At 49.2% G+C, this 17,718-nt stretch overlaps 4 protein-coding genes across 4 annotated transcripts; all 4 read right to left on the reverse strand.

Annotated features, from left to right (window-relative positions):
- Window positions 1–1,100: 1,100 nt before the first annotated feature.
- On the reverse strand, window positions 1,101–3,780 carry F4807DRAFT_341782 (uncharacterized protein). The gene is made up of 2 exons (XM_047995377.1): window positions 2,927–3,780; window positions 1,101–2,862 (listed from the first exon to the last, which is right to left on the reverse strand). The coding sequence occupies exons 1-2, from the start codon at window positions 3,691–3,693 to the stop codon at window positions 1,365–1,367; spliced, it is 2,265 nt and encodes a 754-aa protein (XP_047857101.1). The 5' UTR covers window positions 3,694–3,780; the 3' UTR covers window positions 1,101–1,364.
- A 2,116-nt stretch (window positions 3,781–5,896) lies between these two features.
- F4807DRAFT_341789 (xylose isomerase-like protein) lies at window positions 5,897–7,450 on the reverse strand. Its single transcript, XM_047995378.1, has one exon. The coding sequence runs from the start codon at window positions 6,980–6,982 to the stop codon at window positions 5,966–5,968; it is 1,017 nt and encodes a 338-aa protein (XP_047857102.1). The 5' UTR covers window positions 6,983–7,450; the 3' UTR covers window positions 5,897–5,965.
- Window positions 7,451–8,010: 560 nt separating this feature from the next.
- On the reverse strand, window positions 8,011–9,862 carry F4807DRAFT_450246 (pisatin demethylase; the record flags this gene model as incomplete). Its single annotated transcript, XM_048000104.1, has 4 exons — window positions 8,011–8,127; window positions 8,214–9,038; window positions 9,118–9,480; window positions 9,557–9,862. 4 exons carry the CDS (start codon window positions 9,860–9,862, stop codon window positions 8,011–8,013), a joined length of 1,611 nt encoding a protein of 536 aa, XP_047857103.1.
- A 1,916-nt stretch (window positions 9,863–11,778) lies between these two features.
- Window positions 11,779–16,063, reverse strand: F4807DRAFT_450247 (IDO-domain-containing protein; the record flags this gene model as incomplete). Its single annotated transcript, XM_048000105.1, has 9 exons — window positions 11,779–12,334; window positions 12,391–12,966; window positions 13,016–13,100; window positions 13,151–13,442; window positions 13,506–13,717; window positions 13,782–13,839; window positions 13,915–14,049; window positions 14,703–15,674; window positions 15,737–16,063. 9 exons carry the CDS (start codon window positions 16,061–16,063, stop codon window positions 11,779–11,781), a joined length of 3,213 nt encoding a protein of 1,070 aa, XP_047857104.1.
- Window positions 16,064–17,718: the final 1,655 nt, after the last annotated feature.

The following is a 17,718-nucleotide window of genomic DNA, read 5'->3' on the forward strand; positions in this document are numbered from 1 at the left end:
ATCGGACACACTTCGAATTTCACAAATTGGAATACGCCCGTACGAGGTTGGGATAATCCTTGATGATGGTAAAGTCCCAATATGTCGAGATACATAGCGGCGTCTTCCATGTGACTAGGTAGGTATTTGGCCACGTGGATTATATTGATGTTGATTCATGCGTATGTATGTATTATGTATGTATTGATAAGCTAATTTTGATGATTTAGGGCTGATTTTAATATCGTGTTCTGCATTAGTTGATGTTGAAGTGTGGTTGCTAGGTCATAATACGTGCGTTACGGCTTATGCGGAAGAACACTTCATCAACGGTGCCTGGCTCTTCAGCAGGTCTGATTCACCTATAAGAACCATTTCACATGATGAATGGTCAGGTAACCAGATCGATCGTGAAAACTCATCATTGAGAATCTACGACTAGCTGCGGGAGGAAAGGCATGATTAGCCGCATCCGCGCCTATAGACTTCCCGTTCGTACCTCCAATCTGATGATATCGTGGAGACGTGTCACGCCCAATCGATGCACAGGACCGAAGACAGAAAGAAGATGATATATACCATGCTCGGCATGCTCCAACCACTTGATATACTAATCGTTTACGACCTAGGCAACTAGGTAAGGACGGAGGATGGACGAAGGATCAACGAGGGCCGGCTTCGTCGGCCGAGCAGAGTTATAAGACCCGCGAGCAAAATGTAAGGACCCCCACTTCCTCGCATCGAGCTGCGAGTGTTTCCTTGGAAGACAAATACACCTGCAGATCCTAGCATGATGTTGTGATCACCAAGCATAGGCGCATATAGTCGTTGGTGATGTTGAATATGACCGTCTTCCATCCGTTCTCCTCTTCCGTTCTCCTCCCTTGGCCTTCCCCCAGGCCGCCTGGCCGCCTCCAGTTCGACCACCCCCTGAGCGATTTTAAATTCCTTGCAAAATCCCCAAATACGATCCTTCCGGGGTCTGAGCGCATCAGGCGATAAGAAAATAACTGCGGATATAACTTTTCACTTATTATGTATCTAGGTAATAGGGGTCAGAGAAAATGAGGGGACCTAATGTACAGGGTCTACCGTTCACTTTTCGAATTAGGACTATAGATTGGCTCAAAATAAGTGATGCGACTCGTACCAAAGTCAGGGGTCAGTCGGTTCAGATATCGTCATTATACTCATTTCCTAGTCTTTTATAGCGCGCATTTTATGGCACAGTATGTCACCTATATCCTAGAATCACCTATTATCTAATCTACATTACAATCTAGAACCGCGGATCTACGTCCAATGGCGGCGGTCTCGAATCCCGTGGCTCGTAATGCAAATATATGTACGGGGCAGTAGACGCGACGAGAGGCACAATGTTTGTTTTAATCGATCGCCTTCATGAACTGATTGGCCATGAAGGCTGCGCTCTTCTGCACGGCGTCCCGCTTCTTCGTCGTCGGCGGAGCTGCAGCGGTTCCAGTCTTCGGAAGCGTCCGCCTCGGCTTGCCGACGGATGCAGGGACGGAGGCGGCTCTCCTTGCCGTGGTTGCATTGCTAGTCGGGTAGTCGATGGCACCATACGCGCACTTGCCGCCCTTGAAGGCCGCCGTCGCGGCCGCCTTCCACAGCTCCGTGATGTCGGTGACCATGGGCGCGGTCCACCAGAGCCGACAGTCGGACTCCTCGACGACGTACTGCGCGGGCACGCCGTCCGCGACGTCGCCCGCCAGGATCTGGTCCTTGACGTTCAGGCTCGCCGCCGTGCTGCGGTCCACCACGTACTCCGTGTACGTGTTCAGCGTCGCCGCGACGTCCGTGTCGTTCGTGAACCCGAGCGCCGCCTGCGCCTGCGCGTACACGTCGTCGAAGCCGTAGCTCTGCGACCCCTTCACGCCCCCGACGCCCTGGATCAGGCCCTCCTTGCTCGGGCGCCCGCCCATGGCGATGCTCTTCACGCCCGCGTTCGACCTCAGGAATTCGGAAAATAGCGTGCACGTGGAGGCGCAGTATCCGTCGAGGAGCAGCACGATGTTTTCGGGGCCGCCGAAGGGACGGGTGAAGTTTGCGCGGGTGCCGTACCCCGTGATGTCGGTGCCGAAACCGAAGGTGCTGTTGCTCGTGCTGAGCGGGTCGCTGAAGTTCCACTGCATCAGGTTCGTGAAGTTGTCGCCTAGGAACGTGTGCGGCGCGAACTTGTCGTCGTAAGAGACGAAGTTGCCGTCCGTGATGTTGAGGTCGTACCGCCAGTTGAAGACCGATTCGTATGCCTCGATCACGTCGGCGGAAGCGGTGTCGGGGTTGAAATCGGCAGAGACGTCGGAGAAAACCTTGGAGACGGCCGCGAAGCCTTCGTGCTGTCGCCATCGTCCTAAGCCCTCCTGCACGATATCCGGGAACAATTGGCGGAAACCGTCGTATCCGAGGAAGATGTAACCTCCGCCGTTAGCCTGCACGTCGACGACGAGCTTGGTCTTCCCAGCTTGTACGGCAGCTGCGTAGAAGTCTTGGGCGACTTGTTGGAACTCGACGGGATCGCTAGGAGAGAAGGAGAGCATCGCGAGCACCGCCACGTCTTCAAAACCGGTTTGGTTGATGAAGTAGCCGGAGATCGAGGAATCGCTAGAAACGATGACAGGACTGGGGTATCCTGAGACGGGAACTCCTGCGGCTTCAGCATCTATCGCGCCCGAGGCTGTTTCGGTGGTCTTTGACTCCGTCGTCGCACTACTGCTAGTAGATGCGCCGGGGCAGAACTCGGCGAAGAAGGAGGGTCCATCGACGACTGTTCGCCAATTACCCTTCAACCTCGCTTGGTTGGGTAAATCCAGCACTGTTCCATTCTCGAAGGTGAACGAGGTAGAGTTGCCAGGGTAGATGTACCTAAACCATTGTCAGCCTCTTCTTTTCGGATTCAAAATTGTCTACCTTTTTTTCAAAATCGTACCTTACGCGACCTCCTGTTTGGAAGTATCCTAAGTTCTTATTCTCGGCCAGGAACGCCTTCTCGAAGAACATGGAGTTGTAAGCAGCGTCGAGGTCCTGGTTACCACCAGCCTGGTTGATCCAATCCTCGATGAAAGTAGCAGCGTCTACGCCGTTGATGAGCTTCACGGTGGATGGGTTTTCCACGCCATTGACGATGTCGTCGTATATCTTGATCACCGGTGCAGAGCCGTCGGGGCCTTCTTCGCTAATCGATACTAAGGCGTAGGGTCTCTGCCACTCAACGGCGGCAGATAACGCATCCATGTAGACTACGAAATGGCCATCGTGGGCCGGTCCGAATAGCTTAACGTATAGATCCGCTTGCCACGCGTATTCGTTAGCGTACTTGTCGGCGTTTAGGGCCTCCTCAACTTCATCAATCGAGGCCCAAAGATCGGTAGGAGGGTAGCCATAGTCAGCCGGGGGGTTCTTCTTGAAAGCAGTGTCGGATTGCCATTCGATGTAAGGCTTCAGCTCGTCGATGAATTTGAGCGCCCCTTCCTTGTCGATCGGGACCGAATTGAGACATTCGTAAGCTATCGACGCCTCAACGATTGGCGTAGCGGTGGCGCCGATCTGGGCCGACCAAGTAGAGCTCACAATCGCACACGGCTCTGTCGCAGTGGGAGCCGTAGTCGTCGTTGTCGTGTTCGTCTGTCTAAGACCCAACTTGGAACCAGCTGCTGATGATGCGAGCGCCAACGCGCTGATAGCGGAGGACTTCATGGCTGTCGATTTACTACGGCTACTACCTACTACCTCACCCACTTGAACAGGCACAGGAACGTAAGGTGAGGAATGCAAATCATGGCATGGCTGGCCGGCGCGCAGACAAGCTCCGTCTTATACGCGATAGCCCCCCCGCGCGCAGGCGCCCAATTCACAATAAGTTTTTTCCTATTTAGGTAGGTGAGACGACACTCACTTTAACCGATTGGGTTTCGATCTTGATATGATTGTTGGGGTTAGGCGTGGAGAGCGGCCGGGGGCCCTTCGAGGGGTGGTGGCACAGCATGAAGAGATCTACGGCAGATATATTATTGAGCCTGTGGTTATGCGTCGTATATGGCTCATACATAAGACAGAGCTGCAAGCATGAACGATTTTAATTTAAACGATCTGACGTATCAAGCAATAGCTGTATATCTTGCGTGTCTGTCAACCCAGTAGCCCAGTTAGCCCAGATATTCGTGCAGTCGTGTTGTTGTTCCTGGCCTAGAACAGTCTGCTCGCCTGTGATTCGACAGAAGTTGATAGGCCCCCCTTAACCCCTGGTAAATCCCGTATCTCGCGACCCTAGTTAGCACGCCTTTCCGGGGCTCCCTAGCGTCACCTCTTAAGAATGTCCAGGTTTTGTTTATGTGCAGAATCGGTATTCGTCCATATCATAAATAGGTAAGCTCCCGTCAGCGAAGGATCTTCCGGATGCCGGATCGTCTTCGTCGCCTATAAGTGTACAGTTTACCGGATACGTGCAGTAGAAACGAAAACTTGTAGACGTATCTGGCTGCCTAGATAAGTACGAGCATTACGAGGTATCAAATAGTAGATAGGTATGTACGTGATTCCTTCCCTGACATCGATCACCAGAATGATGCGATATGAATGCTTTGCATGTTCAATTTCCGATCCCTGCTCACCGATAGGTACGTGCCCTACCGAGAGATAGGCCGGATAGGATAGGTGGAAAATAGCTTATCAGCCATTAGTAAGCCTTGCAGTCTCGTTGTCGCTGAATAACGTAACAGTTCTCAAAACCTTACGACTTATAATTAATTAAAGCGAGATATTAAGTTAAACGTATTCTATTATAACATTTCTATGATATCTCTAGCCCATATACTTATGTCTTATCGCACACCAATTCTCTTTCTTTTCAGTCTCGCAAAGCTCAGGTTGAGTATCTTCCGCCGTGCTACGTTACTGCTATTTCGGCAGTGGATACGAAGTACCGGCGAAGCTAGCAACGTAGCGCTAAGTGTTAATAACTAAGAGCCGTCGTTCAGCTTTCTTCGTAGCGAACGAAGTCGGTATAGGAATAGGCCAATCCATTTACTTGCGTCATCCTATACCGTCCGTCGATGAGCCTATCTAGCCTACCTAGGGAGGTATCTATCATCGATTGATATTATATAAGCGAACCATCGTATTTCTTTCTTGAACTAGTTTGACCCTGGTAACTATCATCGATGGACCTGCCTTGTCAGCTCTGGTGAGCCATAGGAATACGATCAGTGGGAAAAGTGTTGCCTAGGTAGGCTAATCCAATGAACTTCTCCAGATATGATGATGGCCGACGACATCGTCGCAACTATCATCAACCTTGAAAAACAACCCTGATCACATAATGCTGGTTCTTTTCTTCTTTCCCCTTAGGTACCTACTCTAAGCTCTATTGGCCCGCTTCTTGCATGTAACGAAATACTCCGAGCTCCAGGATATATGGAAGGTGCCTCAAATTCGGGATATGCGCGCTCTGTTAACAAGCTCCTACTTCGTGTCTCGCCACGAGGTTTGTCGCGGATTCTTGCGGATGGTTCGGATGGTTAACCTACTCCACGTGTATTTTTATAAGACCATATTCCCGGTTACGCGATACGAGAATAGAATACCACAAACTTCATTGTACAGGAAGCATGCTGTGGCTGTGTTCAGAGAATGGCACCACACTTGCTTACGGATCGGCTACAGTGGTTACCTTGGATGCCTAAAATCAACGTCCAGAAAGTCGCAAAAGAGGAGTTTAGCATTTTTGCCGCCTCTATCGTGTCGATCTATTTCTCCAACCCGCGGAAAAGCATTGAGGGCTACTGATGAGATAGATGGAGTAGGCAACCTTTCCATCCCAGCGCTTGATTGAGGAAGCAAGCATGTCTATCCCAAATGGAGGTAAGAACCTTAGACACAGGGTGAATTGATGATGTGAGAAGTCTTTTTCATCGTTATTCGGGCAGAGTACTAGGTAAGGTACCTACTGAGGCGCCTTTGCATGCTTATTCTATACCTGCAACAGCTTCTCTAGTGATAACATAGCCTTCTTGCTGAAGTCACCCATATCGGAGTACTTCTCGGGCGCCTTACTATCAAAAACTTCAATTGACAACCAGCCCCTAAATCCCGTCCCAAGCACGGCCTTCAGAAAATCCTGCACGGGGAGGTAACCCCCATCATAGGGCAGAGGCCGGTAATCATAACTCCACTGCCCTCTCGGCCGCAACCCCCTCGCGTCGACCTTTGCCTCGATAGGAGGATCCACCTTGTACGCATCCGAGATCTGCAGGAGGTAGATCTTCTCCGGCGGAACCGTCTTACTCAGCTCCGCCAAGCTCTTCTGCCACCTAGCCTTGAGCTCGTCCCGGGAAAGGCCCTCGACGAGCCCGGACCGCGTCGTCGGGTCCGCCCACTCGCCGCCGCAGCTGTGGAAGGTGTCGAGGCACAGGCCGATATTCGGCCGGTCCGCCTTCTCGACGATGCGCCACACGTCCTTCCAGTCCGGCGCGTGCGTGGCCCAGCACCAGTTCTCGTACGCGATGCGCAGCCCCTTCGGGGCCAAGAGATCGGCCAGCTCAGCCAGGTCGCTTGCTAGGTCGTCGAACGAAGACGATATGTCCGCGTCCGACGACCCGACTTGTAGCATATCCGTGCCCAGGGCTTCCAGCACGCGGATCCAGCCTTCCGCGCGCTGGAACACTTCTTCTCTCTCGGCGCTACCTTTAGGCCATCCTTCGGCGCGGGTAAAGGGCTGCAGCATGAGGATTTTGAGATTATGCTCTGCGGCCTGGGCTCGGATCTTTTTGCCGATCTCCACTAGGGTGTTGTAGTCCTTGGGGTCTGGCTTTTGGCCGTTGAGCATTTCGCCGTATGCCAACATGTCCGGCATGGCCAGTTCAAAGGCATCGAAGCCGGCGTCTGCTATAGCCTTGAGCTTTAGCGGGAGCGTATGCGACTCTTTGTGTCCGATACTGCATGTCGCATAGCACGTGGGGATTTTTGTGCCCTGATAATTGATCGGCATGTTGAAGGGGTGATTGTATTAGTTGGTTGTGGAATATGGAATATCTATGTAGGTGCTTAGGTAAGTACATATATCTCGAAATTTCATGATGTCAAGTGAGGTCGAAAGAAAGTTGGTATTATATAAGGATACTTCGAATTTGTCCCTATGATGTCAACGAGTGTGCTTAGGGAGGTACGTAACGTTGATGTGACACCTATTACACTTGTGTAACAGACAGTCGGAAAATGTTCTGGTATACCCCTCACGATGCGAATCGTACCTTCTGTTGATGTACTCTATATGTGGAATAATTCATAATTGGTTCACAGTTCTCATGATATAAGCTATTCGATATAATTACTTAACGTAAACTGCTAAAAGCAGTTGGAAGAATTCACGAACTCTTTGTTTAGTATCTAGGTACGTAATACCCAGGGCAGTATGGGGTGGCAAAACTCACTTAGATTGCCAGACTTACTAGAAGAATACAACCTCCTTTTAGCCCATTTCACTTACACATAATCACAATATGTTATAAATCACTGAACTTGTTTATACACGACGTCAAGTGTAATTATTTATTTGTTTATTAAGTTCATTTTCAAGTACCTGCTTCTAATGTGACTCTGGAATCTGATTCCCGACAAAGTGTGGGGTAGTTTGCCCCGCAGTTTACTGCGCGGCTTAACATAATGGCGCACTTGATTGGGCACATTCCTACGGTTTAGGTAACTTGGGGACTGCCTACGTACGGTATACTTGAAACTGTAATCTTTATGAACAATAATTGAACCGAAGCGAGGGTTTACATATCGGATATAGCATATATAATCCGACAGTGCGCCTTGTACATCGTCGTAAATATAAATGCGGTCAAGATTTTAAATTAAATTTATACTGTAGGTTATATCCCTTATTTCCATCTTTACCGTCTTATCCTTGTTACCTACCTACCCTTAAGCACCTAAGAATGAGCGACTCCAGAGCGAACGGCCCAATCCAAATCCTCCCAAAGTTCAATGCCAATGATCCGCGTGAATGTTTTCTTATACGAGCAATGGTTGAACAAGCTCTCGCTTTTGGACCTTCACTCGGAAGTCCACCGGCCTAACGAACCAGCCGTTCCAGAATCTTGGGGTCTTGGACGAGTCCTCCAGTTGAAGCTAGGGCCGAATCATTAGCATTATGAACTGCAACAACCAAACAAAAAAGAAAGAAAAAGTGGCAATGAACAAAACTCTCGACTCACCTCAAACCTCCTCAACACGCTAGGGATCAACTTATACATCTCCATCAAGCCGATATGCTTGCCGAGGCAGACGCGCGGCCCCATGCCGAACTGCATCTGCGTGTTCTTCATCCTCCGGATCCTCGCTAGCTCCTGGTCCCTGTCCTTCGTCTCGTCGACGAGCCAGCGCTCCGGGCGGTAGACCTCGACGTCGTCTCCGAAGACGTCCTTACGGCGGTGTATGACCCACGCGTTGCACCCAACAATCGTGCCGCCCTTGACGAAGTTGCCGCTGATCTCGACGCCCTCGGGGGGCACCACGCGCTCGAACGGGAGCCCGGGCGCCGGGTGGATGCGGAAGGCCTCGTTGATGCAGGCGTCGAGGTACGGCAGGTCCTGGCTCTCGGCCCAGGTGACGATGCCCTTCTGGTTATCCTTGAAGTGGCCCGCCCTAGCCTTCTCGTCCAGCTCGTCCATGAGCTTCCGCATGCACCTCGGGTGTCGTAGGAGCGAGGCGAAGACGCCGCTGATCGAGACGGCCGCGGGCTCCGACCCCGCGAACGCCATCGACACGCACATGGTCACCACGAGCTGGTCGTTGAAGAAGTTGGGGCGTTCGAACTTGGCTTGGATGAAGTGGGAGAGGAGATCGGGCGGGGTGTCCTTCGTCTGCTCCCAGGCGAAGTTCTCCTTCGAGAACGTCTGGTTCGACGGGTGTCGCTCGGCTAACCGGGCCTTAGCGAAACGGGCGACCCCGAACGTCGCCTCGCCGATGCCGTGCTTGGCAAGCCAAAGCCTGATAGGGTTCTTTTTCCACAACTTATCCAAAAAGGGAATTTGCCCAATCTGTCGTTCACCTAGGCATTAGCATATCCTCTTATCGTCTCAAGCTCGGCAGCGCGCTTATGAGGCATATTGATCTTACCAGCGCCGCATAGTCAAAGAGTGCCGCATTATCGCGGACGATATTGTCGACGTCCGTGTTGGATTCGAGAAAACCGTGCCGCTTAGAGTACACCATGTCCCCGATGACGTCGAACGTATAGAACTGTAGCCAGCGGTAGAAGTTGCATACTTCGCCTGTGGATGCAAACCGCTCGTCCGTCTGGTCTAGGAATACCTCGTTCGTCGAATCGAAGAGCGGCTCGTATTGCATCTGGGCAGACATAGAGAATGCACTATTCACACTTCGCTTGAGCTGCGAGTGGAAGTATTCAGACTGAGTACTGAACAATGTCGGCAGTCGTTGACCCCTGGAAGTAGCCATCTGCACAGGGTAAAAATCCGACTAGAAAATTCATCCGTCAGTATTTCTCGTTCACTCCGTCTCATCGTCAACTACATCGAGTAGCATGTATAATTACCTTCGTAAATCCCTTGCCGAGGCCGTAGATGACCTTGATGGCATTGGGGTTCCCAAACGACAGAGCATTGGGTCCTAGACGCACAACATCGCCGTATTTCTCGTGGAGCTTGATATGCCATTGTTCCGGATGCCGCAACCACACCTTATAGAATCGAAACCAATCTGTAAAGTGTGCTAGTAATGGTCCGGGATACTTGTTCAGCCCTCTGTTGAAGTAATTTCGAGAGAGGTAGAAGACAGCCACTACCAACAAGGCCAACGGCCATTGCTGAGATAGCCATTGGATGAAAGAACCTGCAATCATGGCGACAGCGATATGATAAGGTACGAGATCGTTTCAATGGGAGTCGAATAGGAGCGAGGTCGTCACTTCTTACAATGCTTACTAGTCTACATATTTCCAATGATACATATACTTTTTACTGATGTGGGAGAAGCTGTAGAGGGTAAGGATTCTCGAGCGTGCATTACAGCCCTGTAGGAACTTGTTTCGGGTGACATGCTCGTGATAGACATGCAGTATAGGACTGCCGGTCGAGGATTCAAATGTCGGCAGTTGCTAGTGCTGTTTATAATGACGCTCGTAGACGGGGTCTCATCTCGAATCTTACGTCGTCTAGAAGGATTTGTCTTACATCCTTTGTTTTCCGAAAACGGGGTTAGATGTCGGCTTTCTTCCTGAGTTGAGATTGTGTGGTGATTAGGTGTATGAGAATCCCGGAAGTATGGTTACATGGCAGATAGGTGGAGGGAGGTGAGGCAAGGTGAAGTGAATGGAGGGATAGATGATGTGATAGAGATATAATGACAAACCTAGAAACCCGACAAACCTTAGAGCTAACCAAGTTCCGGAGCTACTATCCAAAGCCTAAATCAAATAAATCGTGTACCCCTGATGTTCGAGGCGCATCGGAGCCAACCCCGGTCGATACCTGCCTGCCATCGAAACTGAACAAGATCTCCATATAACCTTGAGAGATACTTGAGCATCACATCGCGTTGAGTCGCGGATGCCCCAATGAGATTTCTTCCTTTCGCACGGTCCAACGTTTACCCTATCGTGTCATTCCTACGAGCTAGGTTTGGGTGATGGATAGGAATCGTGTAAGCGGCAGGGGGTCAGGGGGGTCCTCGTAAGAGGTAAGAATAAGATATATTGCCCGCATTTAATAAGGGCAAATCCTGACAAGTTTCAAGGATTTATATCCGAGGCCTACATAAATCTACGCCGCTCGCCAGCATGGAAAACACCCCCGACACCCCCGGATAGCTGCGAACTTGCGGGTTTCTCGTGTGATAGGCAATTCCTCAACGGCTGGGAAGTGGGACTCTCAGTAGGATAATCCTTAGGTATTTGCCTTCGGCAGTTCGATTTTGACGAAGCCGAAGGACTTTATTGTTCGAAGGCATCGTTATTGTCGGTACTACCTATTCGAGACACTTGTGAGGTTTCCATGTTCTAATACCGGAATACGCCTATCGACGACGAAGAAACCATTGACACTGAGATCGAACAAGCGCTCATGGGGATAAATGTCCCGTGTCTCTACAACCGATTAAGCTTTCATCACTACCATGATTAATATTATAAATGCTCCTAACTAACGCGGGACGGTCCGCCATCCGTTGCGCTAAGCCTCGAAGTATTCAGATTGCAGTTCGCCGGGGATCGGAATGACGAGATATTACTTCCCCGTCAACCATATTGGGTAAATAAGTGTTACGATCTGTGGGGAATCAGGCTTCCGGTTGACGCTCTACCTTGTCTGGTTATTCTTTCCAGGGTTGGGATCGAATTAAGCAGGTAAGTTAGTCTGGTGGGGACTAGATCGCATCTTAGACTCAAGATTAGTCGGATCAGAAGTGGATAGTCTTTTGGTATGTACGGGGAGCTTTCATTTGAAGGAAAGTAGTTCCTCCTGCTACCTGTAAGCATAGGACAGAAGGAATACCTCACAATAGAAAGCAGCGGCAAAAATAATAGCGAAGGTGGCAATGGGCAAGGCGACAATCGCCACTGAAAACAACTTTTTAGAGATAGGGGTGCCTCCTGATCATGCATGACGTCCTCATCCACAGAGTGGGATTGAGGGGATTTGAACGCACTAGTAAATAAGTACGGTTTCGCTGAAAATATCTCATGGGGTCATGCTTGATTCGACATAACCCTGGCTGTCCCGTTCCTAAGAGGAACCCAACCCGGAAAGTAAGGCGCACAGTCTAGAAGTAATGCGCAAGATCTATATGGCCGTTCCCATCCAATAGGGGAAACAGATTAAGAGTGCCAAAAACCTGATCTGCCTGGTCTTGTTGGTCTTTATTTGAAAAAGAAGACCCAGAGTTGGAATCAAGCGAGCACCCTAATGATAACAGGATAGGGTCAATATCGTGGAAAGGAGAAGTAGGCGATTCATGTGCCAATGAATTCTGAGGCACAGTGCTGCCTTGATGGGCTGAGGCGATGGTTGATTCAACGGTATTGGTACCTGGCACATAACCCTGATCCTGACGTAGGGACTCTTTTGGTATGAGCCCGAATAGCTGAGACGAACTTTCCGTAATTCGAAGTCGTTCGCCGATATCTTTGCTTTGGAGGTATTCCAACGCGCTAGACAGCAAAGACTTCGCAATGAGCGTGTACTGCATGGCATGCGTGTCGTTTTTTGCGAAATATTCTAGCGCAGTGATGGACATACGGGCATATTTCTCAAGGATGCGACCGAATCCTCCAAGGAGGCCAACGCCGAGCACCAAAGATGATGCGAATAGCCACGATCTTTCGAGCCGATTAGCAGGAGGTAAATATTCCGAAGCAATCGGGTTTGAACTCACACTATTAATGGCATGCGTCCGTCTAGAAGCTGTCGATTTACGAGACCCAATACTGACTCGGCCATTAAGCTTGCTGCATCAATACATGCATTTGCGAGTCTAGTCCTCCCCGAATTGTCGCTACTGCTACTTGGCGGATCGGCGGAGGTGTAATTTTCCGGAAGGCGTTTACATAACTCGTATATGAGGAACGGTCTGGTTATTAGCATGACAGCGTAATGATAACAGGACATAACTTGGCAAGCCCCGATGACATTCTGTCTGTCTTCCCCCGAAACTTCGTCAACCGTTCTCTTTAGCCGAGACAGCCATCTACGTGACCAATCTCGAAGTTGACATGAGATTCCTTCAGTTAGTTGAAGCGAGATCTTTCTTCTGGAGTATACTTGGAGTACGATTTCTTCCGTAATCGATAGTATTTGGACCGACGCGTTCAAAAGGTCAAATTTCTCCTGCCCATTAGCGTCTAAGTCTCCACAAGGCACTGTGCAATCTATATCCGACATAGATGGAGGTCTACCCATGGATATGCTAAGGAACAAGTCGATGACCCGCAAGCTCTTCCAGAGACGGTCCCTAAATCGTCATCAATACTGGCGTATCGTCGTTTTCGCGCGTGCCTTACCTTCGGGCGTGCGATTCAGGTCCGAACCGAGAATTGACTTCTGTCCGGTGCAAGCCGATCGAGTATGCAGCTCTCGCGGCAATCCCTCGTTGGCATTAGCTGCAGTAATAGCTCGCAGTTAATTGTATAACATACCAAAGAAGAGAAACGCGCCATTTATTTGACATGCTCGGAGCATGTATAAAGTGACGAGGGCGAAGGCTTGAACAGTCTCGGTTCCTAGGTCGCCACCAAGGCATTTTAAAGCTAAAGTCTTCGCATATTGAAAATATCGAGCAGCAGATCCTTCGTCGACAGATTGAGACCCAATGGCTAAAATGAGATAATTGACGGCAGAAGTCGCATCTCTGGGTCCTTTTTCAGAAACCCATGCTGATATGTTGTCCGCTAGATGAGCATTCTCAAAGAAATCAACCAATCCGGATGTCTGCAGCAGTAAAGGTTAGGCAATATGTACCAATCAAAGTAATACACGAGCTGACTGAATTACCACTGAGATAAACATAGATACTAGCCGTTGGACATCAGCGGGATCCACATACGGCTCTTTGTCATTTCCGGGAAGCAATGGGTCGGAAGAAGCATTCTCTAACATCGAGACTCGGCTTGTTCGAGGCGTAAATGCGTTCGGATCTACTCGGGACGCTACAATCTGCCGTACAGTTTGGTAAAGGGAAAGCGGTGCACAATCCCCAACGAAAGCTTAACGAAAAAAATTCAATCAGAACACGGGGTTCATATCAAGTAGTGGTAAGGTCTTCCATACTTAACTTCCCCCTAGCGTCGCGCAGTAGCCGTGCCTCCCGGGGGACGTCCGCTTCTTCCTCTGCTGAAACATCGCCGTGGTGAGGGAGATCACTCTCACCAAATGAGCGAGAAGACCCAATCAAGGGTGCAACAGGAATATCAGAGGGCGCCTCTGGTCTAGCGGATGACGGGACGGGAGATTGGGGTGTGGTGGATCCAGAAGGAGGTATATGCGGCCTCCTCACTCGGCGACGGCCGGCAGGAGAAAAGCGGCAGGTCACACTACCCTGCCGACTACTACAGTAGCGACAGGGCACGTTTCCGTCGCACTTGACTACAAGAGCTTCCGTCAATTGATCCTCATATGAATATCATGCACGGATACTTGCCTACCTTTCCGTTGTTTGCACGTATCACAAGCATTGGCGATTCTGATACGGGTCATCGGAGGAGTCATATCGCGTTCTGAGTCTGCGATATGAGCTTTGAAATAACCATCAGATACCAATTGCAAAATCTAAAGAGTACTTCGTAGGTAAGTATGAATTTCTTATTACCAAAAATAATGCAAGACGGTGTGAAGGTGAAGAATAGTGGTGAGCGGATATCGGAATATCGGAAGTTAAAGATGAAAAGAACGGACCCTAAGATGGCCCCCACGGTTTATTCCCTGAAAGCGTAGCTGACTTAGGGCTGAACACTAGAGGCGGCTATCCGAACTTCCGTAACTACATTCTCACATCCGACGCCCCTTCCGATTCAGTTTCCCACCTACGGTACCTCCCAGTAGGTACTAAGTACTAATTACCTAATCTAAATCAAGATTTATGATCATGGCTTCCACTCATTATACATTATCACATCTACATGTACATCTCTAAGCTCTAAATCCAATATCAATGTCAGCGTTCTCTCCCACTTAGGCCTTCATTCCAGCTACGTATGTCTCATCCCGCGTTTGCTTTAGAAATGGTATCAACGCCGTCCCTCCCGTTCCAGTCAATTCTTTATCTAGCTGATGGTCAGGCCGCGACGACGCAGAGGCAAGATTTGTCACTGAAACTTGGCTGTGCTTCCGCGAGGGCACAATGATGTATCTTGCCACAAGCTGCATGTGCTTATTTCGAAAGTCCCCGAGGGCTTTGGTGGCATCTTGAAATGACAACCATAATTGTCGTTGTTCATCAGAATCACCAAGTTCGTATGCGAAATCCTTCAGACTTTTCTTAAACGAGACCTGTTCGAGGAATGCTCTATGTGGCCCGGGCATGTAAGAACGGACCTCTTCATGGAAAGTTGGGGTTGGTTTGCTAGTCCCTGAAGACACTGCCGATCCGGCACGTGCGTCGTTGCCGGATGATCTATGTTCAACACCAAGAACAGCGTCGAAGAATTGGATGAGTGAGCTTTGCCCATTGCTCCCACCTCTCAATTGCTTCCAGCTGAGCGCACCATCCTCGTCTTCGTATAAGACTCCGTTCGGAAGGCCGGCGGCGCCCATATTCTTACTTCCGGCTAGGTATGGGCGAATTTGGTGGTAAAAAACGGTGGGGTCGCATTTCTCATACATCCGATCAAGAAGTCTGCCGAGTTTCTCAATACAGATAGACAATTCATCCAGAGCGCTCGTTATCGTCGAGTAGTCTCGTTCTTGGATAGCGTCAAGGGCCTGCAACATGACTGGGATTATATACGCCCCCTTGGCTTCCATTGCTACGGATACCGCGAAGAACCATGACTCATCCTGTGTTCCGCTAAACGTGTGTAAGGATTGCAGCTTGTCAAGATCTCGGAAGTCAGTTCCACTACACGTGAAGTTCCAGAGGTTGAGCGCAGCGTATGTTGCCACTGGCGGAAGGCTGAGGTGGTCTGAAACTTGGAGAAAGGGAACTGATATCGGTCGAGGGAGAACCTAATCGTTTCGTCTGTTAGTTACCTATCTAGCGCGTGCCACTACTCGAGATTGGTTCATACTTCTGACGCCTTTTCGTCGCCCCAGATATACGCATGTGCTAAGAAGGATAACACAACATAGGCACGACGCCACTCTTCTTTTGTATGGATTTTACCCGTCGAAAGTACCGGCATGCGATCGATGGCTTTTCGTATGACTCTCTCCTTTATCAGCAGCGGAAGCTCGTCCAGCAAGGTTTCCCACGGAGTATAATATGGACTTGATAGACGCCTTAGTGGTTCTCGATCGGGAAGAAACCCATTTTTGGATATAGAATAACCCTGGAGATAGTCTTGTTGATACAAGTGTTCCCCGTGTTCCGATGAAAGTTGAGTACGACCCGGCATCGTGAGACGCAATTGGTATGTCAAACTTAGATTAATGATGTGTAGTGTACGCTAAAGGAATGCTGAAGAAGCAAACCAATATTAAAGACGTGATTGGGAAAGGGGTCCTGATATATTTCTGCGGATGCTCATCGGAACTCGGATAACGGATCACGGAAGTGCTAATTTGGTAGCACGACCAGCCTCCACTTGTTAGAACACATTCATCAGTTGACATCCAGCTCACAGGATCGATATTAATGAGCGGTATTACGGCTCCATATAATGTCATCAGTTCTGCGCCTTCGCCAATTCTAGCCAAACTACGTCGGGGCCAACTGCCAATAGGTTCCCCTACTAGCCAAACGTCGATCTAGCCAGACCTCCAACATGCGACAGCCATAGTGTATGAGCCCTTTCAGCTTTATCTGCTCCATCTAGCATAGGTCTTTCGCGATCACAGCACCGTCATCGGCATCATCTAGCGAGAAACATGCATAGCTATCTATAAGCATGGTGTGCATTATCTGACTCCCCGGATAGAAAAAGAGTCGGCCGAAGATTCTCACCTCGGCAAATACAATGAAGCTACCTCGAGGCCTTGAGGTGCAATGTAGAAGTATAGGTACTTACTTACGGAAGGGGTCCCATATTCTTTTAATCTAAGACACTGCGAAAGTATTCTGCTGATGCAGTCAGCGAGGTTTCTTTCTCGGCCAATGAGTGCGATAGGCGCTCCTCGAATCCATCGCGAGGATTATCAGTAACAATCGCTCATCATTGTCCTAGAGACCGATGTTCTCAGAAGCGACCACGTTATTCAACTATTTGAGTATAAAACTCTTCTCAGGTTTGTAAGTCTTTGAGATATTATGACATAATTACATTGGTTTTTTAAAACACTACACGAAGGACAACAGTCGTAATATCCGCCAGATCAATAGATACTGCGTTAACGAATAACGACGACTATTTAGTTATGCAAGTAAATAGTTTCGCTGACTAACATTTATCTGCGGATTTACTTATCTGCATGGAGCTCATAAGAGCCTAAGTTAACCCAAGATTTCGCTATATATCAATATTATTGGACTGCGTTGGCTATTTTATGGCACCCTCTGTTGGAAACATGCATTCACCTTCTGGGGCTATCCATGTATTGCATGTATTCCCGGAACGCTATGGATTGCATAGCCCTGGGATTTAGGGACCAGAGTGCCCCTCCAGGGCTGTAAGTGCAACAGGTTAGCGTGTAGAGAGGGGCTATCTTTAAGTGAATATCACTTTAACCATATGAAGATATACTTGATATTCATTAATTCAAAATAACAATACATTTGTAAATTAATTTAGCGGGATGGCGAATGATACACCTCAATACATTCTTCTTCAAACATAATTTCAATTCTTATTTATTAATGGTTGCGGCAGAGCATCCCATTAGCATAAGTTTCGAGCTCAAACTCGTCAACGAGGTGAGCCACGATGGAGACCGTCTTGACATATCTTCAAAGACTTAACTATACCTTCTAGTTTCGTAACGGTTTTCAGGTAAGCTTTTATTTATCGCACGTTCTGTTTGAAGGTTAGAAAGTGGTTGGGGCAGCAACTCAAGTTAAAGAACATGATGCCGTAACTTGGGGTCGGTTAGTCAGCAACCCTAACCCCTAATTTGT

Source organism: Annulohypoxylon truncatum (genome assembly GCF_022578515.1).
Source record: "Annulohypoxylon truncatum strain CBS 140777 unplaced genomic scaffold F4807scaffold_6, whole genome shotgun sequence".
NCBI lineage: Eukaryota > Fungi > Ascomycota > Sordariomycetes > Xylariales > Hypoxylaceae > Annulohypoxylon > Annulohypoxylon truncatum.

Excerpts from the sequence above, each read along its gene's own strand:
- F4807DRAFT_341789 (XM_047995378.1), bottom strand. The coding sequence starts at position 6,982 with ATGCCGATCAATTATCAGGGCACAAAAATCCCCACGTGCTATGCGACA.
- F4807DRAFT_341782 (XM_047995377.1), bottom strand. The coding sequence starts at position 3,693 with ATGAAGTCCTCCGCTATCAGCGCGTTGGCGCTCGCATCATCAGCAGCT. Across the intron at positions 2,863-2,926 it reads CAAACAGGAGGTCGCGTAAG|GTACATCTACCCTGGCAACT; the intron begins GTACGATTTTGA and ends ACAATGGTTTAG.